The sequence below is a fragment of the Chiloscyllium plagiosum genome, chromosome 4 (assembly GCF_004010195.1).
Source record: "Chiloscyllium plagiosum isolate BGI_BamShark_2017 chromosome 4, ASM401019v2, whole genome shotgun sequence".
Taxonomy (NCBI): Eukaryota; Metazoa; Chordata; class Chondrichthyes; order Orectolobiformes; family Hemiscylliidae; genus Chiloscyllium; species Chiloscyllium plagiosum.
Genome location: NC_057713.1, coordinates 51,640,378 through 51,666,730, shown reverse-complemented (window position 1 = coordinate 51,666,730; position 26,353 = coordinate 51,640,378). Strand labels below are relative to the sequence as shown.

General features: G+C 38.3%; 1 protein-coding gene across 2 annotated transcripts in view; it reads left to right on the top strand.

The window, feature by feature from the left end:
• Positions 1–26,353, top strand: part of smchd1 (structural maintenance of chromosomes flexible hinge domain containing 1) — a 129,671-nt gene that overhangs the window by 27,133 nt on the left and 76,185 nt on the right. Inside the window, exons 15-23 of one of the 2 annotated variants that reach the window (XM_043688218.1) lie at positions 8,396–8,502; positions 8,612–8,694; positions 9,816–9,929; positions 14,892–14,969; positions 15,935–16,054; positions 19,004–19,148; positions 22,309–22,408; positions 22,994–23,066; positions 24,807–24,946. In XM_043688218.1, coding sequence (XP_043544153.1) covers positions 8,396–8,502; positions 8,612–8,694; positions 9,816–9,929; positions 14,892–14,969; positions 15,935–16,054; positions 19,004–19,148; positions 22,309–22,408; positions 22,994–23,066; positions 24,807–24,946 — 960 coding nt within the window. Of the gene's footprint in view, positions 1–8,395; positions 8,503–8,611; positions 8,695–9,815; positions 9,930–14,891; positions 14,970–15,934; positions 16,055–19,003; positions 19,149–22,296; positions 22,409–22,993; positions 23,067–24,806; positions 24,947–26,353 lie in introns of both variants that reach the window. The other variant, XM_043688217.1, reaches the window with a different exon arrangement.

Genomic DNA, 26,353 nt, shown 5'->3' with positions numbered 1-26,353 from the left:
ATTGAAATTAAACATCGTACTTTTGGATTCTCAGTCTTTGCAAATTGAATTTTAATCTGAACAAAAGGGAACTTTATATGAGGAGTGAGTTGAATCTGGCAGACTGGATAACATAAAAGGGCATGACTGTGCTACAGTAGCTAATATTTAAGGAACAAATATATGAATAGAAATAATGATACATTCCTTTGGGTGAATGGGCACAATGGCAAAAATGGCACAACCACGGCTAATAAGAACTTATGGATAGTATTAGAACCAAAGAGGAGATATGTAAAGTAGCTGGAAAAATTAGCAAGTGTGAGGAGTGGGAGCAGTTTAGACTTAAGCAGTGGAGTACCAAAAGGTTGACTGAGAAGGACAAACCAGAGTATGAAAGGAACATGAAAGCGGAGTATTAGAGCTTCAGCAAAGCCCAGAAAAGATGGCACAAATTCAGGAGGACATTAACTAACTAAAGGGTTGTTTTTAAAAAAAACACGATTCAACCCTTTGAAGTCTAAACCAGTGGAATTGTTAACAGAGAACAAACAATGGCAGAGCAATTAAATAACAACTTGTCTTTGTTCAGAAGACACACACAACTTCCCATAATTGCTAGGGTAATGAGTCCTTTGGGCTGGAGGAATTGAAGAAAACTGGTAAATAAACAAAGTGCTTGAGAAATTAATGGGACTGCTGAAAGCTGATAAATCCCAGTGAATGGTAATGTACATCCTGAGATGCTAAAAGAAATGACTGGTTTGCCTGTCATCAACAGTGTGGAAAATGCTGGAGTTGCTTGTTTAGGATATGATAACAGGAAGTGTTTTAGAAGCAACAGGAGTTCTACAGAAACTGGTCGGAAGGGTCTGTTTCCACATTGTAGGGATTCTAATTCTATACACATTTATGAAAGGGGAAATCATGTTTGAAAAACCCACTGGAGTTTTATGAAGGCACAGAATTACTAGAATAGATGAAGGAGAACCAGCGGCTGTTGTGTTTTTAGATTTTTGGAGAACAATGCGAGAGGTTATTGTGCAAAATCAAAGTGGATGAGATTTTTTCACGCAAAGGGTGGTGCGTGTATGGAATGAGCTGCCAGTGGAAGTAGTGAAGGCTAGTACAATTAGAACATTTAAAAGGCACCTGGATGGGTATATGAATAGCAAAGGTTTAGCGGGATATGGGCCAAGTGCATGGCAAATGGGTTTAGATTAATTTAGGATATCTTGTCAGCATGGTTGAGCTGGACAGAAGAGTCTATTTCCATGCTGTACATCTCTATGACTCTTAGTTATGGTAATATATTGGCATGGATTGGGAATAAACTAGCAGACAAAAAGCAGTTGGAATAAATGTGTTGTTTTCTAACATGTACTTGGATGACAGCAAAAGTGCAGCATAAATCAATGCTTTGGCACCAGCTTATCACAATATATATCAACAATTTGGATGAGTGACTCAAATACAGTTGTGGTAACTGCATTAAGTTTTAAGTAATGAATGAAGAGCCTTATGCAGTTGTTTGACTTGGGCAGGAATGCAGCCTGAGAGCTCCAGCTCCTGCTGTCAGGCTCTATTAGTTGGTGCTGCAGTGCTTAGTTCATCTCCTCAACCTGAGCCATCTTTTCTGAGCTTTGTTGATAGGAATGTTGCCATAAGCAAGAAGACTTATGTAGTTAGAATGGTGCAACTTGGCTTATCTCTGCACCCATGTTTACATGCAGTGAGCAGCCTTGTTAAGTCTGATTCAATGTAGGCTTCACCAGTATCTTTCCAATTAATTCCAGTTGTTAACCTCATCCACTAGATTGGTGGCAGTGGGACTGACCGCTGCCTGTTTCCTTCTTGGCTATTGTATTTCTTTATTACGTTGACATGGCTAACCCTTTGCTTTTTACCCCATTCCAGAGTCTCAACCAGATTACTCATTTCCCCGTGCTGTTTCACTACTGTATGTAAGGGTTCACCTGTTATTGCTGGCTATATTAACACCCTCTTGGCTGAAAAGTTAGGCTTCTGGCACGGTTGTCTGCTTTGTCTTTCATCACAGTTTGGGAGATTTGCAATTGTTCTAAGGCCAAATCACAGGGCCACTCTTACGTGGTCTAACATAGAGACTTGCTCCTCCTGTTTTATTTTTCACAGAATGATGGCCATCATTTATTGCCCAGAGTCAACCAGATTGCTGAGTCACATGTAGGCCAGGCCAGGTCAGGATGGTCTTTTCCTTCCGTAAAGGACATTAGTGAACCAGTTGGGTTTTTCTGACAATTGACAATGGATTTATGGTCATCATTAAACTCTTAGATCCGGGTTTTTATATTGAATGCTGCCATGGCAGAATTCACACCCAGGTTCCCAGAACATTCACTGGGTTACGGGATTTATAGTTGAACGATGATACCATAAGGTTGTCTCCTATCTTCTTAAACCTCTCCTTGATTAGTTTGAGGCTCTTGTTCTTGATGCCTGTAAACAAAATCAAAGAAATGTAAGCCAGTGGACCTATTGGGTGACACCTTATTGATGAATAGGAGAAAATGTAATCCTTAATCCTAATCATGGGGGATACCAGTATAACGTGGCCTTTGTTTTTAGGGTATGGTGATGCCATTCTAACATCCCTATGACTGGGTGAAGACTTCCACTGAGTCGTACCCATGTACCATGATTGGCTGGAATATTATTAAAACTTAAACCCTGGTCTGACAGGAACTAAATGGACAAACTGTACAGGGTGTAGAATTGAGTCAGTTCACTCACCATGTCTTACCATATATGATTCTCAACGGAACAGTCTCTGGCAAACTGGTAGTAACATCCATGATTGTAAAGATATACAGATAGCCCCCCCCTCCCCCTCCTTGTTTGTTTTTGTGTTGGGATCCCATAGTAATACTTCGCTGAATGATTCCCCAAAAATTGTTACGGTGCAAATCTCTTGTGTATTGGGTATTTTGGACAACCTGGTGGTGTTCTACAAAACCTTACTGCAACCTTGTGGAACTGTGACCAGTTAAAATCTAGTTGATGTGGGCTTCCATTTTGCATATGGGCATAGCCATTTTGTGCAGTAACATTTGTCCACAGAATTATGACAAACCCGTGCCTGGTGGATCACAGTCCACTCCTTTTTTTTTCAGTCTTGTGCGGTGAGGGGGTGGCTTGGTCTCCAATTCTTCATCAGGATCATATTTTTAACATTGTAGCATTCAGGGACAACTTCTGTCTCAGCTTCAGCAGTGCAGCCTGAGTTTGTGTTTCTTTTAAAAAAAAAAGGGTCAGCTTGATAGGCTGCTACCAGAAAGGTTCTGCATATTACCCCATGAGGGTTTCCAGACTCTCAGGAGGTTTCAGAGAGATGGATGGGCCGGCACAGTGGCTCAGTGGTTAGCACTGCTGCCTCACAGCACGAGGGACCCAGGTTCGATTCCAGCCTCGGGCAGCTGTCTGTGTGGAGTTTGCATGTCCTCCCCATGTCTTTGTGGGTTTCCTCCCATAGTCCAAAGATGTGCAGGTTAGCTGAATTGGCCATGCTAAATTGCCTATAGTGTTAGGTGCATTAGTCACGGGTGAATATAGGGTAGGGGAATGGGTCTGGGTAGGTTACTGTTCGGAGGGTCGGTGTGGTCTTGTTGCGCTGAAGAGCCTGTTTCCATGCTGTCGGGAATCTAATCTAATCTAATTGGAGGGTCTTCTGTGTGCAGTGCCACCTCAGTCTGTATTTTTTTTCTTTTTTTTTTCTTCTCTTTTGTGTGTAGGTGGACACTCCTGTTTTTTTTTCTTTTTTTTTAATTAACCCCCACACTACCACCTAAGTGTGGTAGTGCTTATTATCACCTGTATTTTTTTTAATTTTTTTCTTTTTTTGCTGTGTGTAGGTATAAGTTTTTTAAATTTAACCCCCACACGACCACCTAAGTGCGGTAGTGCTTATTTTTTTCCCCAGCACCCATGGTGTGTGTGTGTGCAGGTGTGAGACACCGTGAAAGACACACAGTGCAGGAATCTTTATTCAATTTCCACCACCAGGAAGATATGTAAACACCCGAGTGGCCAGTGACAAACACTGCCCTTCCCATAAAAGGACAATGCTGTGTGATCAAAACAGTGAAGGGGAGGGTAGGGACTAAATCAAAATAGAGTTGGAGGGGGAAATAATGCACTCCACTCCCCGTGGCACCCACCTCTCCCTGAACAACTCCAGGGTGTTGGTGGACACCGCGTGCTCCTTCTCCAAGGACACCCGAACCCTAATGTAACCGCGGAAGAGGGGCAGGCAGTTGGCCCTAATGACCCCCTCCACGCCTCAGTCTGTATTAACTGAGCTTGTATAGCCATAGACCATGTGACCATTGTCAGGGAAAATTGCTGGCACTTTCACCTGTAGCTAATCATTCTCACTGACCTCTGCCACTTCAATCCAATGCTAAGTCACTGTTATAGAGCATGTTGTTACCACTCGCAAATGCATTTAGGTATGTCTTCTATAGTCAGTGGTCCTGAAATAAGGTTGGTGCATTTGGAACTCTCCTTCAATACCTTTTACGAGAATCTTGGTGTATTCTGCATTCTCTGGTGGGGAGATTATGCTATTCCTAGTTGTAGAGTTTAGCTGTCCCCAGTGTTCCTATGTATCACTACAGTCCTGCTCACCTTATCCTTGGGGAAATGTGCTACCACTCCTTAAGATGTAAAATCCTAGTCAATCTCAGATGTGCACATTATCTGTGCTCCTCAGCAGAACCTTTACTGGATTTTCAGCTGCAGTCAGATCCAGAGCCCCCTCTGCTGTGCTCTGGCTATGGTTCAGTGTTGATAAGCCCTAATTAAATCCTACTTTTTTTTTCTCTGAGCCTCCTGCGATTGGCCCAGGCAGGCTACTTTGTCTCATTTTTCAGCTCAGTACTACTACACTTTTTGCCCTAAAGAGGGCTCCTGGCTTTTCTGTCTTTCCCATGGATGTGTTCATGTTCATACACATGAGCCAGTGTGATTTGCAGCTTTGATTCCATCACATACTGCTCCTTGAGGCTTATTCTAATTGGGAGGGGAATTGAATTTTTAATCTTTTTTCATGGAGAATTATTTCAATTTTTCATATGTGGCTTCAGCCTTAAGTGCACCTGGTTAAATGCAACCTATTTAAGTCTTTCGGATTCTAGGTATGTCTAGTCAGGCCATTTCATGAGACTATAGGATTTTTGATGGTACCCTTCTAATACTAACAAACCTCCCTGAAGGTAGACTTATTTTCTGCCTCTAATCAGTGGCACTTTCCTGGGTGATGAGGGATAAATTGACACCCTCTGCTTTATTCACTCACCAACTTAGTTGACTTTGAAGTTTAATTTATAAAGGAACCCTTCGCTTGTGGATACTTTCTCTTATTCTCTTATTCTATCTCTTGTTTCAAAAGGAGGCAGTTTTACCAGGCTGTCTTGAATTAGAGTCATAGAGATATACAGCATGGAAACAGACCCTTCGGTCTAACCCGTCCATGCCGACCAGATATCCCAACCCAATCTAGACCCACCTGCCAGCACTCGGCCCATATCCCTCCAAACCCTCCCTATTCATATACCCATCCTAATGCCTCTTAAATGTTGCAGTTGTACCAGCCTCCACCACTTCCTCTGGCAGCTCATTCCATACATGTACCACCCCCTGTGTGAAAAAGTTGTCCCTTAGGTCTCTTTTATATCTTTCCCCTCTCACCCATAACCTATGCCCTCTAGTTCCGGACTCCCTGACCCCAGGGAAAAGACTTTGTCTATTTACCCTATCCATGCCCCTCATAATTTTGTAAACCTCAGCCTCCAATGCTCCAGTGAAAACAGCCCCAGCCTGTTCAGCCTCTCCCTGTAGCTCAAATTCTCCAACCCTGGCAGCACCCTTGTAAATTTTTTCTGAACCCTTTCAAGTTTCACAACATCTTTCTGATATGAAGGAGACCAGAAGTGAGCCTGACCTTGGTGGTGGCCAAGTTGTTGGAGGGAATCCTGAGGGACAGGATGTACATGTATTTTGGCAAGGCAAGGACTGATTAGGATGGCTTTGTGCGTGGAAAATCATGACTCACAAACTTGATTGAGTTTTTTGAAGAAGTAACAAAGAGGATTGATGAGGGCAGAGCAGTAGATGTGATCTATATGGACTTCAGTAAGGCGTTTGACAAGGTTCCCCATAGGAGACTGATTAGCAAGGTTCGGTCTCATGGAATACAGGGAGAACTAGCCATTTGGATACAGAACTGGCTCAAAGGTAGAAGACAGAGGGTGGTGGTGGGGGGTTGTTTTTCAGACTGGAAGCTTGTGACTAGTGGAGTGCCACAAGGATCGGTGCTGGGTCCTCTACGTTTTGTCATTTACATAAATGATTTGGATTCGAGCATAAGAGGTACAGTTAGTAAGTTTGCAGATGACACCAAAATTGGAGGTATAGTGGACAGCGAAGATGGGTTACATCAGATTGGAACAGGATCTGGACCAGATGGGCTAATGGGCTGAGAAGTGGCAGATGGAGTTTAATTCAGATAAATGCGTGGTGCTGCATTTTGGCAAAGCAAATCTTAGCAGGACTTTTATTCACTTAATGGGAAGGTCCAAGGAAGTGTTGCTGAACAAAGAGACCATGGAGTGCAGGTTCATAGCTCCTTGAAAGTAGAGTCGCCAGTGGATAGGATAGTGAAGGTGGCTTTTGGTATGCTTTCCTTTACTGGTCAGAGTATTGAGTACAGGAGTTGGGAGGTCATGTTGTGGTTCTACAGGACATTGGTTAGGCCTCTGTTGGAATATTGCATAATAGAATGAGTGTATTAATTACTAACTGTGAGATGCATTTGTAACACAACACATTTATAAAGGATATCAGTAGCACTGATGTTCCTAAGTGAGTAGTTGGCCTCGTGATATTAGGTTTGCAGACTGTTTCAGATTGCATAGCTTGACTTTTCAACTGTGATTAAGTTCCAGCTTTTAAGAGGAGAGTTACCTTTGTCTTTTTAGTTGACTGGCAGCACTCAAAATTAGGCAAGATTGGCTACCTGCAACATGGGTACGTAGGGATGAATTTTCAGTGGTGAGTGTCACATCGGGCTAATTCTCAAACCAAGGCTGGACTACATAAGAACGTTCAGTTTATTTGGTGCATTCCAATAGAATTGAAACTTACCCTATGTATTCTTCAAAGGGCAAAGCACAGTATTTCTGAAGTTTGGGACATAATTCACAAAGAATGCTGTATGTTGAACAAGGGGTCATCACCCCCTCATTATCTTTGTAGTCACAAAGGATCACAATCCAATCTTTTTGAAATTTTCTTGATACATTTAGGTGTTACTTCCCATCTGTTGCATGCAAGCTTTATTTTACGCTTAGTTATTGTCTCTGGACAGTTGTCTTTGAAAAAGCACATTTTGAAGTTCAGGGCTAAAAATATCCATATTCTGATTCTGCATATGATAGCATCCGTTGAGGAAAACAAAATGGACATGTCAGAAACTAGATTTTCAAATTGGTTTTCGTATCTCAATATTATTTGAATGGAGAAAGACTGCTGAAAGCTACATACAGAAGGGTTTGTGGGTCCTTGCATGTGCATGACAAAAAGCTAGCATCTGAGCTCAGTCGATAATAGAGAAGTAGAAATGGAATGTTGGGAATCGTTTCAAAGGAAATGGAATATGAAATTAGAGAGGTTTTGTTAAAACTGTACAAGGCACTAGCTAGACCCCAGCTGGAATACTGTCAACAATTGTGGTGAAAGATGAATTCCTGCTACTTGAATTGACAGAATTGTTTGAGAAGAAGCTACATTGAATGAGGTGATATCTATCAGTTTCCTTAAACCTGGTAATTAAGCTTCATATAGTTAAAATATTTTAAAATACTTGAAGTATGTTCTCTTTTGAGGTTGAAGATTGGCTTCATTTTCATCCCTGACAATATGTAGTATTTGAATATTCCCTGCAGCAGTTGTCAGTATATATTATGTGCATCTTGAAAATAAAGGCATCTACAAAGAAAATACAGTTGTGTGGTTCTGTAATTATTAGATAAATCAAAATTTAAAACTCCATGGGTTAAAGCACTGATGAAATACATTTTTTATGATTATTTTAAATGTTTTTGTCAAAATAAGATGTAAATGCATGGTTACATTGACTTGCTACTACAAGGTCTGAAGACATGGCGAAATAAGCTAATTACACTAAATTGATGGTTTCAGGTTGGCTGCCCTCTGCATCCCCATGCCAAATAAAGTAGGGTATTAAACTGGTGGCCATCCCTAGCCATTTCTATTAGCTGTTTTGGCTGATATTATCCATGAGTTGATGGAAAATAACTCGCTATAGCTCAGTAATACACTGTATTATTTTTCTTTTCTTCACTTCCTGGATGCTAAGGAGCCCCAAGCTTTGTATGATGAGGTGAAGACCATTCCAATCTCTAAGTTGGATAGAACTGTAGCTGTTTCTGTCATCAAGAAGTATATAGAAGATGAAATGGCAAGGTAGTAGAAGTTCAGATAATACCAATTCTCAATCACTTATTTAAAACAAATGCTTTTTAAAACAAATGCTTTTAAATGTATTTATGTATTTACCATTTGTTTGAAACAGACTCCCTGATAAACTGTCTGTAACCTGGCCAGAAGGAGATGCACTTACTGCAAATGAAAGCAGACAAGCAGGAATGCCTATAGGTGAGAAGAAAATCTATTCCATTTATTTATTTTATTTCCATTTTATTTCCATTTAAGTTCCATAATGTAACCACTGTTGGCCATTGCACAGGTTGATTTTGGGGCATTGTTATAGCGCATCAGGCTTGAACATGCATCCGATGCCTGTATCACAATTTGTGAACAATGCAGAATTTCAGTGTCCAGATTCCATATTATTTAATTTATTCTTCCTTCCCAATTTTCTTTTATTATTTTGGCCCAACAATTTACCTGCAGCCAGATCAATAGAAGGGAGATCGTCATTATTGTAGCATCGTGATAGCTTATTTTTGTATACAGTTTTTAAGTCTGCTGTTCAGTACCCACATCAGTGACTGGATCTGGTTACGTCACCAGTGACTTGGGAGATTTACATACATGTTCTTAAATCCTAAACTTTACACTGTGATTTATTTTTTAAAATATGCTTTTGTGCTAGCAGCGGTTGAAAAGACTTCCTTTGTGTCTCTGTCTCTCAAATTACATGAGGTAATTTTGCAAGTTGAAAGCTGATGTTTGGTTAAGACCTTTGGGAAGGATCAATGCACTGTAGCTCAATTACCAAAATTATTTATTAGAGAAAATTCAATTTTGAGAATGAAGATAGAAATAAAGTAAATACACTGAAGGAGGATTTTGATACACTGAGCTGGCACAAAATAAGTTATATTTAAATGAAAAACTATCATAGTTCATGTACCATAAAGTTTGTAGAATTTAAAATTTGAATATATGTAATTCACTATTAAAATTGAAATTTTACATTTAGAGCCATTAATACAATGGAGCAAGCATTTAATTTTCTGAAAAAAATTAACAAGAAAACCAAGCTGTAGCATTGATCTCTCAATTTACTGTCTATTGTATGATTTAAACTTCTCCAAAATATAAGCTGTTTCTCCCCCTTCTCCTGGTGCCCTGCAGAATTGTCCATTCTGTGAAGCAAGGTGATTGAATGCATAGTTCATTTTAACAGCTGTCCACACGGCGGAGCAGGAGGGTTATATCAAATTTTATTTTGTAATTGAATGTTTGTAACTTCTTGAAGAGCTTGAATAAATATATCTTCCTGTCAAGTAAGGTATTGGTTCTGTTTCCAGGTGCTTTAAGAATAGAAATTCTCAATAAAAAAGGCGAAACTATGCAGAAACTTCCAGGAACAAGTCATGGTGGATCAAAAAAACTGTTGGTTGAGCTGAAAGTTATTTGGCATTGTAAGTGCACATAAGGTTATTGATGGCTTGACTTTTTCAATTTCCGAAAATAATTATGAAGCATATTATGTAATTAGTTAAGCTTTTCAACTGCTTTACAGTCAGAAAATACTTGCATTTATACATTGCTTTTCACAATCATTAGATGTTCCAAGGTGCTTTACAACCACTTAAGTACTTTCCAAAATTGTCACTACTGTCATGTAGAAATAATGTAGCCAGTTTGTGTGCAAACAAGCAGTAATGCCCAGAAAATCTGTTTTTATAATGTTGGTTGAGGGATAGTCATTGACCAAGATATTGGAGATGGTGCCCTGACCTTGATTGAAATACTAGGATTTTTTTTACATTCTCCTTGTTTTAACCTCTCATCCAAATAATGGCACCCTTGACAGCGTGAAGTAGTATGAGAAGCAGGAGAGTTGGCATTTTGGGAGCAAGCCCTTCATCAGGAATGTGTGGGATGGGGGAGAGGGTGTGGGTGTGGATGTGAGCTAAGTAGGAGGGTGGAGGTAAGGTAGCTGGGAAGGCAATAGGTCGATGCAGGTTGGGGGTGATTGTGTTAAGGTCGGAGGGGGGGTGGAGTGGATAGATTGGGCAGTTCAAGAGGGCGGTGCCAAGTTGGAGGCTTGGGTCTGGGATGAGGTGGGGGAAGAGGCGATGAGGGCACTGGTGAAGTTGACGTTGATGCTATGCTTGAAGAGTCCCAAAGCGGAAGAGCGGCTTGGATTTGGCAGTGGAGGAAGCCCGGGACTTGCATATCCTTGGTGGGAGGGGTAATTAAGTGGTCGTCCACAGGGCTGTGGGGTTGTTTGGTGCATGTGACCCCAAGATGTTCCCTGAAATGTTCCATGAGTTGGTGTCCTGTCTCCCCAGTTAGAAGAGACCACATTGAAGGCATTGGACACAGTAGATGAAGTGTTTGGATGTGCACAACTTGTGGAACCTCCCCCACTCCTCCCATTCCTGGTGAAGTGCTTATACTTAAACATTGACCCTCCTGCTCTTTGGATGCTACCTGACCTGCTGTGCTTTGCTAGCACCACACTTTTTGACTCTGATCTCCAGCATCTTCTCTAGTTCTTACGTTGTAAAGTAATACCACTTGGTGAGACATTGGAGTGTCAGCCTTGATTTTTGTGTTGAAATATTTAAGTAGATTTTTAACTTTCAACCTTAATCAGCCAAGATTTCTACCAGTTGGCTAGCGGTTAAACATGGTTGTGAGCATTAATAATTTATGTTTAAAATGTATTACCATTGCCCATTTTTAATTTATTACAATTATATTAAATGACACTTTAGAATGTATGGTTGAAGTGAATTTTCCTGTCTATATAACACTGGTTAAGAATAGCATACACTCAGCAGTATTGCAGACAAACTATAATGTCTATTTCACTGCATGCCCTTTTGATGAGGTGTACAGCCAGTGTGCCGTCACGAAAATAGCAAGAGGTTGGGTACAGTTCCTCGTGTCTTGTTTGCATTAGACTACTGTCTGCTGTTGGTGCAGGCCCAACTCTGCCCACAGAAGTTCTGGAAATCTAGGTAATTTATTTTCTGAGCTCTTTGCTTGTTGAGATGAATGTTCTGCAGAGGAATGTCATGGAAATGAGTACTGTTGTTGTTGCAGTGTTTGATTGAGATGTGAATCAGATTTCTGTAACTTATTTGCCTTTTCCATTTAGTGTTTACACTCCTTTTTAATTTAAGAATCTTTTGGCTGTTAGCTCAGTAAAGCTAAGGAACTACCTCTTGAAAGTGTTTCACAATATTACACAAATATAGTACCAAGGTGTATACTTAATGGCATCTATTTGAAAGGCTTTGCATGAATTACTGATCACTAGATTGTAACACTACTCAAAAGTACTAAATTAACTGTAAAATAACTGTGTTGAAGTCTTTCATTTCTTGGTACTAACAATATTCTATGGATTACTTCAACAGTTTTCAAACCAGTGACTTATACCTGCATGCAGCAGTACAGATAAATCTAAAGATTGATAATTTTACTTCCATCAGGTTTCCATTGAATTGTGAGCTTCACTAAAATGTAATTCTTCCATAAGATCTGCAAATTTTACCTTGCAAAAAAACAGGCTACTGATAATTCTGTGTAAACTTTCATGCCAAAATAGCTTTAATTTGAGAAATAGCATTAGATCTCATGCTATTTATCCGAAAGAGTTGCCCAAATGTTATCATAGAGATGTACATCACGGAAACAGACCCTTTTGGTCCAACTCACCCATGCCGACCAAATATCCCCAACCCAATCTAGTCCCACCTGCCAGCACCTGGCCCATATCCCTCCAAATCCTTCCTATTCATATACCCATCTAGATTCCTTTTAAATGCTGCAATGTATTAGCCTCCAGCACTTCCTCTGACAGTTTGCTTCATACACATTCCACCCTTTGCTTGAAAAAGTTGCCCCTTAGGTCTCTTTTATATCTTTCCCCTCTCACCCTAAACCTATGCCCTCTAGTTTTGGACTCCCTCATCCCAGGGAAGAGACTTTGTCTATTTACCATATCCAGAAAGTAAGACAGCTTTCATCTACATACAAATCCCGAAATTTCAGTTTATTCATAGTCAAGATCATCCATAAGGGGCTAAGGGAGAAAGTGTCCCTTGTTCAGAAGTGGATTTCACCACTGACTTATCATTTACTCTTTTGTGATGTTATGCTATACAAACCAGTTCTGACGATGTGATTTGGAGCTTTAAATAAATGGCATGATACTTGAGATAACTAACTTGTGAAAAGAAGAGAACTGCACTTTGGAAGCTTCGCATTGTGGAAGCTTACAAAACTTATGGTGGTTTCTCTATCTTAAGTTTAGTTCTCTAACTAAGGTAACCACATTATCAGGCAGTTGCTTACTTGCTGTTGGTGACAGTATTAATTATATTTATGAAAATCATTTGAACCTGATTAAAGAATGCTGAGAGATTTGGTTCTAGTGCTGGACAGTTTGTGGCTTGAGTTTGTGTAACATTAAAATAATGAATATGTAGATTTGACTTTCATATTAAAGGTTGTAAATTGAATGTTTTCATGGACTTCTATCTTATGGCAAGTTGCAAATGGTCTCCAATTTTAATCTTATTGATAGCAAAGTGTTGTTTTCTGTTGTCATCAGTGCTTTCCAGCATTTTTCCATTTTGTTTCCATTCTGAGGTTTGGAAATTGCTCTTTCCACTGAATTGTGGAAGAGGAGCTGGAAAATTTACAGGTCAGGATGGCAAGCTTAGTGGGAAAGGGTTTGAAGGATGTTTGGGGAAGGAAGAAGAGTGTTAGAGACCTGTGATTTTCAGTAAAAGTGACCTACATATTTCTGTTCCAAGAATGTAGTTATTCAGGCCTCATTGTTCAACCAAATAGGCAATATCCATCACTAATGCAAAAATTTAAAGCTGCCTGAAAGCTGTTAGCAATTTCCCTGAGGTCCTGAAGTGGAATCACAATTTGAGGAGCCTGGTGGAGAATGCCTGTCCAAAATAACCTGAGGGGAGAAAGTGAGGTCTGCAGATGCTGGAGATCAAAGTTGAAACTTTATTGCTGGAACAGCACAGCAGGTCAGGCAGCATCCAGGGAACAGGAGATTCGACGTTTCGGGCACAGGACCTGAGCGTGCACAGCTCCAGCATTAGTGATCGGTACAATTCTTGCAATTCCTCCTACCCATCCTACCTTCAAAAGTTACAGAGCTGCTAGGAGTGGTTGGATGGTTATTGGAAATCTTCGTTTCCACCAGTGGACATTCTCACATGACAAAAGCAAAACACCAGGAGTGGGGGAATGTAAACAGAGAATGTTGGAAATGATCACATCAGGTATATTTCAGGCTTGCTGATACTTCATTAGAACTGAGGAAATAAAAGGACTGAAATCCCCTCCTTTCAAGTTCAGGGCACACCACATCTATCCAAATGAAACAGGTGATTTAATATGTACTTTTTTTTTACAAAAATTGAGTATGCCATGCTTCCTATTTATGATGGGGTCTCTATCTTGGGGGATACCAAGTGCAGGCTTGCTGATCACTTCATTCAGTCTGCTTATATAACTTTGAGATTTGAAACATTTCATTCCAATTTTCGATTTTGCACCGATTCTGACTTTCCATTCCCTAGCCTAATGAAGGTCAATGGAAGCTTGAGAACCTCAACTTTTGAGTTAACTTTGTACATTCTTCTAGGCGAAACAGAGGCAGCCACTTGAAGTCAGAAGCATGCCTTTCTCCTGGAGAGAGCTGTTAAGGGCATAGGTTGTAGCAGTAGAAAAGTTTAGATTGCACAACTTCCAGGCAAGTGTTTGGTAAGAAATTTGCAGGTTATTAGAAGCTGATAAAACTGAAGTTCTCAGTTCTGCAAGTACTCATGCAAGATGATTCCACAGTTTACAGGTCAGAAACTGTGTGAATCAGTTAAGTAAACTTAATTTAAAATGGTATAATAATTTCTGTAGATTTGAATTGCTATACAGTGCTGGGTAATAGATCTGGATGTTTTAAGATTTTTGAACTGTGTTCTATATCCAGATAGCTTGGTATATCTTTGTTTTTCCCTTTGTGTAATGAACGTCTGTAGCATGTTGACATGAGGTAATAGAATTTATCTGTCTTTCAGAGGATGATAAACTAAGACAAAGATCCCATGCAGTCAGTTTTCAATCTGCAATCTGGCCTGTCTGTTAACGCTATCAGCTGAAACTAGATTTTAAAAAATTCAGATTTATTTTTCCTGTTTTGTTCCCAACATCCAAATAATTGAATTAGGCCTTACCTCAAATGTGTGAATTAATTACATTTTGTGCACATAAGCATTTAACCCTGAGCACGATTATATTAAAAGAAGATTTATCTTTATTGCGTGAAGTTGTTACTTACTTTTTAAATGGTAGCGGTTGCATTGGTAATGACAAGTTGAGATATGTTTGTTTTATTACAGCTTCTGGTGGTGACAAAGAAATAGTTTCTCATATCAGTCAACATGGTGGCAAGTGGCCCTATTGGTTCAAAAAGATGGGTGAGTCTTTCAAGAAGGAAATAATCTGTCTTGAAATGTTGCCTTTTCACAAAGGACATGGGATAAAAGCTTAAGTCATTGTAGACATATTAATAATATTTTCTTTCAAACACATTTGCACAAGATGCTTAAAATATGCAACAGAATTTTTTTTCAATGACAATACCGTAAATATTTATGGCTAAAGCTAAATGCTTTGGATGCTAGCAATCTCAAATAAAAAAAACAGAAAATGTTGGAAATGCTTAGCAGGGCAGGCAACTTTTATGGAATGAGAAACAGTTGTGTTTCAGGTGTCAGAACAGAAAAGTTGACAATGTAACATGTTTTTTGTATGAGATAGGAAACTTAGATGGGGTGGCACAAAAATCAAAAGATTTTCTGATGACGGTTGGCAGGGGGATTTAAAAGCAAAAGGAATGATGTTAAAAGGCAATGGCATGCAAATGAAATTTAAATAATCAGTCTGAATCTCCTTTACCTTGCCTCATCCCCTTAGTCATTTAATTCTTCCTAATTACCACTTTATTACCTAGACAAATTAAAAATAATGAACCATGGTCACATTGTGTTGGAAAGGTCTTTGATCCCCAACTGTCTCTGAGGATATAATGTTTTTAAAATACCTATTGGATAGTTAGGTTTGTTAGGAGGAACATTACAAGGACTTCTGTTATGGTTAACCAGAGAAGCTGTTGATGGATGATAAACGCGATTTATTTAAAATTGTTACTGGTATAATTACGGATTTGTCTGAGATTTTATTTAGAAAATGTATTCTATATGTTCACCTTTCTGTGAAACAAAACTACTCAGTTTAATATCTTCCTGTGCCTCAGTATGTGCTTCATTTGCTGTTAGAGAAACTGAGGTCAGTGTTTGAAAGTAAAAAGAGCCTGGCACAGTCCATAATTTCATGGTTCCACAGTATCAATTTGATATATTTGAATTTCACTTTAATCTAGAAAATATTAATAAACTTGGAAACTACACATTAAAACTACAAGTGGTATTGAATGAAAGTAATGCGGACACATATGCAGGGAGGTCTCTTCCGAGCAGAATCTTCAAATTCACTGTTACAGGTAAAGAATCAATAATATGATTATTGTCTTATTTTCCATATTTTTAATGTATGTGCATTCTGCTATAATGCATGTTTCATTAATCCAAATTCGCTATAACATGATTGGCAAATTGGGGACACTGTTTCTAAAGTACACAGTTTTAAGCATGTATTGGTTACAATGCAATTCTGACCCAATTGGTTTAAATGGTGCTGCCATTACATGAATTTTTCATAACATGGGATTATACGAGAACAGAGTTACCACATTATAGCAGACCTAATTGTGCCGGGCGAGTGTTCAGTAACTTGTATTTTCTTCTTTTTGTACTTTGTCATTTTCTTTGTAGTTGTGGGAATATTTTTGTTTTAAATAAGCAAAATGTTAGCAATGAAATTACAATATGGCCATTTGAAGGATTCAGCATTAGCTTCAAATGCACTTCATAACATTTACTTTTAATTTTCTATAATCTTTATGATTTGTGCAATTGTTGGTGAAATATTTTAAACCTTTGATTGCTCTGAAGTACTTATTCACCAGTTTTCTAAATGTGAACCAAGTATGGCAGTACGTCATTCAGTCCCTCGTACCTTCTTCATCTAATAGGATCATATCTGATCTGATTGTGACCCAAAATCTGTCTCCTTCTCTACTCCTGAAAACTTTTTCCTTTGCTTACCAAGTGTCTATTCACCTCTATTCAAGACTGAACTTACACTGCCTTTTGAAAGTGTGTTTGAACTACACTTGACCTTCTATGAAGAAACATTTTGACTCATCTGTGTTTTAAATGGGTGCACCTTGATTTTTAATCAGTTGATCACTAGTTCTATATTCTCCCACATGAAGGAACATCCTTCACGTGGAAGAATATAGTACTTGTGATCAAGCCTATTGTATCAAGCCTGTCTAACCTTCCCTCAGGACAGTCCTCCCATTCCAGGTTGTAATCTGGTAAATAAAGGCAAAATTCTCTGATACTGGAAATTTGAAAAAACAAAATGCTGGCTGCAACTCTGGTTTGGCAGCGTCTGAGGAGGTTGCCTCAACACACATGCATCCTTCCTTATACAAATGGATCCATATTGTATACGGTTCTCCAAAAATTGTCTCACCTGTGCCCTATATGACTGATGAATTACCCAACTAATGGTAACATTTTATTAGCTTTCTTAGTTACTTGCTATACCTAAAATACTTTGTAATTCATTCTGTAGGACACCCAGATACCTTTGAATCTCAGCTCTGCAGTCCCTCACCATTTAGATAACATGCTAGACAGTTGAGGTTGCAGCTGTGATATCTGGCGCATGCCACTAATGGTCTTTCCAACTTGTCAAGGACACATTGTGCATTCTGTCTGTTTCTTGTTGATAACCAACATGTTAGCCACAAAAACTTTTATTTTCTGTAAAAACCGTTTTGGCACTGTATCAGATGTTTTTGGGAAATCTAAGCACAGTACGCCAATTGTTTCACCTTTATCCACCTCAAATGTTACTTTCTCAGAGTTCCAGTAGATTGGTTAAACAAGAATTTTGTTTTCAGTAAACATGATGACTTTGCTTGATTATCTGGAACATAGAGCTAGTGCCCCTTTATAACTACTTTAATAATAGCTTCTAACGTTTTCCCTATGTCAGGCTAACTTTCTGGCTTTTTGCCTTTCCCTTTTGAATAAAGGGAGTACACTTAAATATTTTCTAATCTATTAGGACCTTTCCTAAATCTAAGGAGATTTGGGAATGTTACCAAAGCAAAGCAATTCCTGCAGTAGTCTCTTTGTTTGGCCATGCTCCGTTTGTGCTTTGCATTCCACTGAGGATATTCCATTTAGGGATATGTACAAAGCTGTAGAAGTGAGGTATACTACCTTGCTTAATGTAACAGGACCAGAAATTCTGAGGCATCAATGTATGATTGAGAGGTATTAGTTCAAATCCTGCCAAAGCTGAGGCATTTGAATTTAATTATACCGGAAGTAAAGAGCTAGTATTACTTGTTGTGAAACCATTAGATTATTGGGAAAGATTTATGACTGTCAGGTTGCAATGTTTGCTTTAGATACTGTTTTGGAGGATTTGGTGATCAGCTTCCTAGTTTAGCTTTCCTGTTTCTGGGGAAAATCTTTGTTGGTAGCTTAGTGTGGTACTTGATCATCTGAATTTGATGGAATTTTAATGTTTTTTTATAAATTCTTAGTTCATATTTAATGTCAATCAGCTACTAATTCTATCCGAGAATGCAAAGGTAAGTTGGGTAATAGAAGGGTCTATGATCCACTCCATTTTTATATTAATGGTTGAACTCGGCGCATGCCTAAATGATATATTAAAGAATTTATTAAGCATTGTTTGCATCCTGTTTTAATTATCCATTTCTGAATCTATTGCATAAAGATATATTGAATAGTTTGAAATATTTTTACATTCAGTTTGTAACGTTATTATGCAAAAATGTTTCAAGACAGCACTATATAATTAGTGAAGCAACTCCTCTTGCCCAGGATCTTGGCGTGAGAGCAGTTAACAGTCATATTAGGATGGGTTGGAGTCTCTCGTAAGTCTCACCATGGAACGCCCATAGTTTTGCCTCATGAATTAGTTGGGTTTTTACTGAATTCACTAGTTTCATGATCCTTAATTCCAGATTTTATAGTTAGTTGCCATCAATCATAATTGCATGGGGTTGAACTTCTGTGAATTACTGGTTCAGTCCAATGGATTATTGGTTTAGTAACACAATTGCTACATAACTGTTACATCACTGTACTCTTGCACTTGCATGCTTGTGCTCTTCAGGAATTTCAACATTAATTTTAATTATTCAAATCCTAATCGCTTGAGTTAAAGTTTGGAGACTTGCTTACTTGGAAATTTTCTGTTTTCTACTACAGTTTTTCAAGGCTCATATAGCTTTCAACTAAGATATTAAATTTGAGATTAATCTGTTTTTTCTGTTCAGAGGGAAAACCGTATAAATTTACAGTTGGATTGTTGGATCCTCCATTTCGCATTGCTGTGCCTTTCAACATTCCTCTAGATTTGCAAGATGAATTTGGGCATTCTACACAACCAACCTCTGTTATCAAGCCAATTGTGGAGGCAAGGTATCATGTGTATAACTTTGTAATGTATTATAACTCAATATTTGCTGTTCTTCTTTAAATTCTCTCTCCCATTTCTCCTTTCCTGCTTTCCCTCTCATATCTAAACAGTATAAACAGAGTCTTGATTAAATGGTTGATCCTCATTGTGATGATCAACTTTCATGATTTAAGACAAGTATTGAAGAAATTTGATCACATCGCTAGTCTTAGAGCATCTGTGGAACAATTTAAAATACGATGTTGAAATAAATTAAAATTATGGTCACTAATATACCTGCACAATTTAAAAAAAAAACTTCTCCAGTTAATTTGTTTCAATGTTAAGTCACTTGCACAGTTGAGACCTGAATTATTGTGTGTCAGTTAAGGCAGATTCAGTTGTGGTTTTCAAAAGAAATTAGATGTTTGTCTTAAGGAGAATTTGCAGAGTTATAGAAAAAGGCTGGTTGAGTGGCACTAGATGAATTGCTGTTGGTGAGAGCCAGCATGAATATGATTGATCAGATTATGCTCTCTAGTGCTTTAATTGTATGATCCAATGAGATTTGCCATTTTTGGGTGAGGTTTTCACCTTGCAATCTGATGAATTTCGCTGATAAATTGAACTTTGTTCATGTATATTTGAGAAGAACGATGCAAGTTAAATTTCTAAAGTTGTCATTTCGTACAGATTGAAGGAATTGAGAACTAAAAAGAAAATTGTGCTGAGATATGACGTTCCTGAATTTTGCTGCTATAGAACTCTGGTGAGGTGAAGAAAGTAGATATGTTGAACATTAAAGCATAGTAACATTAGACTGTTTGATCCTTCAAGCCTGTTCCACCATTTTAGTAAGACCATTGCTGATCTGATTGTCACTTTCCTCTGCAGTCCCATAACCCTTGATTCCCTTATAGATCAAAATTCTGATTCAGGAGAAAGTGAGGACTGCAGATGCTGGAGATCAGAGCTGAAAAATGTGTTGCTGGAAAAGCGCAGCAGGTCAGGCAGCATCTAAGGAGCAGGAGAATCGGTGTTTCGGGCATAAGCCCTTCTTCCTGAAGAAGGGCTTATGCCCGAAACGTCAATTCTCCTTTTCCAGCAACACATTTTTCTGCAAAATTCTAATTCAGCCTTGAACATGTTTGGCCTCCACTATTGTCTGGGAAAAATAAATACGAGTATTAGGCACCCTCAAAAAGAAGAAACTGCTTCTTACATCTGTCTTACATAGGTGTCTCTTTATTTTAAAACTGTATTCCCTAGTTCTAGGTTCTTCTGCAAGTGGAAACAAAATCTCAGCATCTGCACTGTCAGACTCCCTCGGGAGTTTTGTATGCTTCAGTAAATTCACCTCTCTTTCTTCTAAATTCAATGAATATAGAACCAACCCACTGAATCTTTCCTACTGAGAAAACCTTTTCATCCCAGTAATCATTCTAGTGAACCTTCTTGGCACTACTTCCAGAGAAAGGACACTAAGCGTCCTGAAACGTAGAGACTAAAACTACACAGTACTCCAGGGGTGACCTCAGCGGTGCCCTGTATAGTGTATAATCTAACTCCTTGGAAAAACCTATATCCTCAGGATAAGAAACAATCATAAAACTAAGATGATCAGTAATGAAGCACTGCCTAAGTAGTTCAATTAGAAAACAACTCTGAAAAACCTGTTTGATTGGGGCCTATTGAAAATGACTAAATAACTTGATAAAGAAAGCTCCGAGCTTAAAACTGATAGCCACATCATTGGAATCTCAAAAAAAAATTCTGTTTATTGAATAACTTTACATAGTTGTGTGTGAACCAAACAGGTTTGCACAAAATTAAAACATTTGTATGGAAAAGCAAGAGCATAGGGACAGGTATAAGCCATATAGCCCCTTAAGCATTTCTGCCATTTAGTTGGATCATGGCTGAGCTGTTTGTGAATACCACCTGCTTGCCTTGCTTCCATAACATTTAGCAAACAAAATCTATCACCATTCTCCAGTTTGAAATTTGTTTTTCTAGCCACAACAGCAGCTTGAGAAGAGTTCCAGAGTTCCATTTATGTGGAAAAAAAAGTTTTGACACCTCCCCTAAATAGTAAACTTTATTTTGAATCTCCAACCTCTCAGCTTGAATTCTTGCATCAAATGAGAGAGGTTCCTCTCCCTCTCTTTCTCCCCACAACAAATCCATTCACCATCATAAACACTATTTTGTTTTCTGTATTCAGGGAATGCAAACTTAGGGTTTTCAACCAGTCCTTTAAGTTTAATCTTTTCAGCTCTAGCATCGTTCTGGTGAACCTGTGCTCCACTAAATCCCTTCTAAGATCATGTCAATTTCAGACACATGATACGCAGGCTCAGTGTTGAACTCCAAATAGAGTCAAACCAGAATCAGTACAGGTACAGCTGTAACTTCCATTCTTTGCATTTACCAAAATAACCTTCAGATGTTACATAATGAAAATAGCGCACTTTGTTGAAATTTAGAAGGTTATGGCGTTATTTGATGGAAGTTTACAAAATATTAGGGGGAACCAGTGAATTAGGTAGGCTAGGAATTAGAGACCTAGTCTAAAAGTTAAAACCTTTTTGCAAAAGATTGCAAATACAGAAAATCTGAAATGGAGCAGAAAATGTTGGAAATGCTCAGTAATTCAGATATAATCTGCCGGGAGAAAAAGTGTTAACATTTCAAGTTAGTGATCTTTGTGAACACAGAAATAAAATTAATGTTGAAAATGTTTAAAGCAAGCTTTAAGAGCTAGGAAAGTTTATTTTGATCAACCATGATGTAGAATGGCAGAACTTGTTCAAAGGGCTGAATGGCCTATTCCTGCTCCTAAGTATCTAAATTTATTACTTTTAAAATCTAAGGTGAGTAAATTTTTATTAATCAAGGAATGAAGAGCTATGAGACAAAAACAGTTAATGGGACTAGGTCACAGACTCAGCCATGATTTGATTCAGTGCAAGATCAGGCTAAAGGGGACCCTTCTGTCACAATTGGCCGAGGAATAGAAAAATGGTGAAATCTTTCCAAATTATTGATTTTAATCAGACCCGTGCATCATTGCTGTTGATACTGCGTATGAAAATTTAAATGTTCATTCAATAACTATAAACTAATTTATGTTAATGATATCGTATGGCATATAACTCTTTCTAATTTAAGTGTGCCTTGCAGTGGGTTAGACCTACATTATGAAGCCTTTGTGGCAAAAGGAACAAGTTTCATCATTAAGGGTGTAACAGCTCGGGGCTCTGTGACCACTTGCCAAGGCAAGGTATGTTTAATTATAATAACATCTCTAAATCTTCATTCTAAATTTTAATCCTTTTCATGTTGCGTACTGTTGTACATAATTGTCTTAACATGTAATACTAATTGTATGATGCCAATATCTAGATTTATTCCTGATTTTACTTTTTATTTCTCATTATCGCGTAGTAATTTTGGCACCATGATTAGAATTATCTGCAAGTGAATAAACTTTTGTATTGCTTTTTTAATTTGGAATAGTCTTTTGATTCTGAGGGGGTTTAACAGGATCGATGTTGAGGGGATGGTCCTCTTAAGGGAAGTGGTGGATAGAATATAGACGTAAGGGATGGCATTTTAAAGTAAAATTATTTGATTTAAGTTGGATGTGATAATGAGATTCTTCATCTTTGGCATTATCTACTTGAGAGTGCATTGGAGACTAGGTTAGATAGATTTTTGATCTACAAGTGACAGAAGTATGAGCCAGGCAAGATAATACAGTTAAGGCCATAGTCAGATCAGCCATGAGACTGAATGGCCCTCCAGGCTATAGGGACCAAATAGCTGATTGTGTGTTTTTCTTTATTATTGTATTATTTCTCTGTAGAACTTCACTCTGAAAGTTATCCTCCCTGGATTGAAGGAAGATTCGCAAACATTAAAAATTAGACTGTTGCCTGGTAAGTTTCTAAATTTCTCAGATTGATCAAGGTATATGAATCTTTCATGTCTATGAAATTTCGTTTGTGCATTTACAAGTGATGGCATTTATGTACATTTGTAATTGAATTATTCTGGATTGGTTGGTTGCCATATATGATGTAGTCAAGAAGCTGATTGCATAGCCTACCAGCCATATTTTAGCATGTCGCTGAAGGAGTCAATGGGACACTCCTCTTTAGCAAGGGCCACAAATTCTCTCAATTCTGTACTACTGTCTGCTGCAATTTACCTTTCCTGATCAGTATTGTTGTTGGCATTCCTACAGTTCCAAATGACATAAGATTGACCTTTCTCTCTGTATATAATACAAACTCATGGAAAACCTTAAGGTGGTCACTCTTGATGCTCAAAAATGCATAATTTACCTTAAAGGTTTGAGAAATAGGTGAAGTCAACTGTTTCACGCTGCTACTCTGTATTAGTAATACAAGTGATGTTTGCTCTGAGCTGGATGCTGCTATCAAGCTAAACCTAGATATGAGTATCTGAATTTCAGTACTAGTGTGATGCCCAATGACCACAATGCATACCAAAAAATTAACCGGTCATATCAAACAGCGTGCTCCTTCAGCTGCTCTCAGCAATTAAGGTACTGGCAATACCCAATCAACCTATGCTTGCAAAACTGACAACACTATGTCTAAAATCAGAAGTGATTCTGCAATTGGATGGTGTTTGTTCGATAATCCTAAATTATGTATGAGAATTATGCTGACATCCAATTTAAGATTAACTCGGGCTCACAAGGTGGCAGATTTGAGTGAACTGGAAGTGACATGTTAATATGCATGGCTCTATTCTTTGCAGATAGTAACATGTATATGCAGTGTGATTGTCTTAATACAACAAAATAGGTAACAACTATTCACTAGTTCACATCTCAGGGTATTGCTGTGACCAATCAGAGTAAATCTACCTGGCTTAAAAGTTTAAAAAGCCCAGCTCCTAATTTTTGGCATTAGTGGGTCCATTCTCCCTGTTGACTCATGTGTCAATCAGAGTCCACTTGCCAATCAACCAGCATTGTCCTGTCATGTAGTACAAATATTGGTTTCCTAACGAATTTGTACTACGCAATATAATGATGAAAGCAGGAGAAAAACTCCAGCAAACTTTATTTTTCAGCAATACTCAATTTAAGAAATATTCTAAAACATTTTGGAACAGTATTAAATGTAGAAGTATGTAATTTATTTACAAACCTGAAAATTCTGGTCAGATAGCTCCCTCCTATGTTTGAATTTTCTGTTTGATATTTCATGCTGAAAGTACTTTTTTTTTTGCTGATCTGTGGGTGAGTGAGTGACCCAATGTAATGATGAGTCGGAGCAACTATTTTGGTTATTCATCTTGCTTGTAAATTAGTTCTGCAAAACGCAACAGTATGTTGCATTGAACCACAGTGCCTTTGGCAAGATAAGATAAACAGTGAAATTTATCACAACTTGCTATTTGATGAGCTTTGCTAAAAATACATTCAAGTAATGTCCGCTACAAAATGCGGCTTAAGTGATTGTTTTGCTAAGTTTGATGAACTGTCAAGATTCTGCTCATATTCAGGTGTGAAGATCCTGGAGAGGTTTTGTTGCCTGTGGTTTACAGCTCAACACTGGAGAACAGGATGGAAGAACATTTAAGGGGATGAAAAAAATGAAAATTCTTGCAATGCAGAACCTCTAATACTGTTTTTATTGTAGGTCCACCTCGTGAGCTGAGAATTAAGCCAGATTCTAATAAAGTGGTTATTGAAAATGGAACCACCTTCCCTTTCCAAGCTGAAGTGCTGGATGAAGCAGGAAATATTACAGCGCAGCCCAAATTGGTGGTACATTGCAAGGTAAGTGAAATCTTCAGTTGAACTCGTGATCTTGATTTTGTTTTGTTTTTAATGTCACCATTACCTATTCGCCTGATCTGTCTTCCTGTCCAGTATTTTGTAATGCAATTGTATCAAGTAATTAGAGTAATAAGAAATCGACATCACAGAAAAATGCCCTTCAGCCCATTGAGGCTGTGCTGGTCAAAATCAACCACCTAACTTTTCTAATCCATTTTGCAGCACTTGTTTATCTCGGCATTGCAAGTGCCCAACTAAATACTACTAAAATGTATTGAGAGTTTCTGCTTCTACCATCTTTTATAAGCAGTGTGTTCCGGATTCTGAGTGAAAAACTTTTCCTCATCTCATCTAAACCTTTTGCCCCTTCCCTTTAAATTGTGCCCTTAGCTTTTCGTCCCTCCATCAAAGGGAAAATTTAGTCCTGTCTATTGTCCTCATAATTTTATACATGTCAACCTTAGGCTCTTACCTTTGTTATCAGTCTCCCATGTGGGACCTTATCAAAAGCCTTGCTGAAGTCCAAATAGACTACATCAAATGCCTGACCCTCATGTGCACACCTGGTTTCCTCCTTGGAAAAATTCAGTCAAGTTGGATAGATGTAAACTCCCCATAAAACTAGGCTGACTGTTGTTGATTAATCCCTGCTTCTCCAAATGTAGATTAATTCTCTTCCTCAGAATTGCTTCTGATAGTTTAACCTCAGTGATGGAGAAACTAACTGGATGTAATTTCCTGGCTCATCTCTTGTTCCCTCTTTGAATGATGGAACAACATTGGCTGTCCTCCAGTGCTCTGGCACCTGTCCTATAGCCTGAGAGGAATTGAAAATTATTTCAGTGCCACTCGTATTCCTTTCTCACACCTTGGAACAGCTTGGTAAACATTTTATCCAGACCTGGAGATTTATCCAGTTTTAAACCTGCCAAACTGCTGTCAACTCAATTCATCCTATCTGTCTGTGTTGATTTCTTCAAGCATATCAGCGTTCTTCTCCTTGATTTCTACATCCACATTGTTGCTCTCATTCATGGACACCGACACACAGTATTCATTCAGAATGCTACATACATCCTCTAGCTCCATTCACAAATTTCCACTGTAATCCTTAATAGGCCCTATTCTTTATCAGATCCAGCCCCTGATACCCTCATCCCGTGCATGAAAAGCTGACAAAAAGCCTTTTGTTTCAGATACTGATTTGAGTCATTTTACTTTAGTACACAACAAAAGATTCCATCATTCTGGACTTTTTTGGAACTAAAGCAAAAAGAGAGATGGTTATAATTACTGTCTCTTCAGTTCTTTGAGTTTACGGAATATACATACTATTTTATCAATTATTTTGATATCTCATCATTATTTGCCTATATTACTATGTGCTTTAATAATTTGTATACTTTC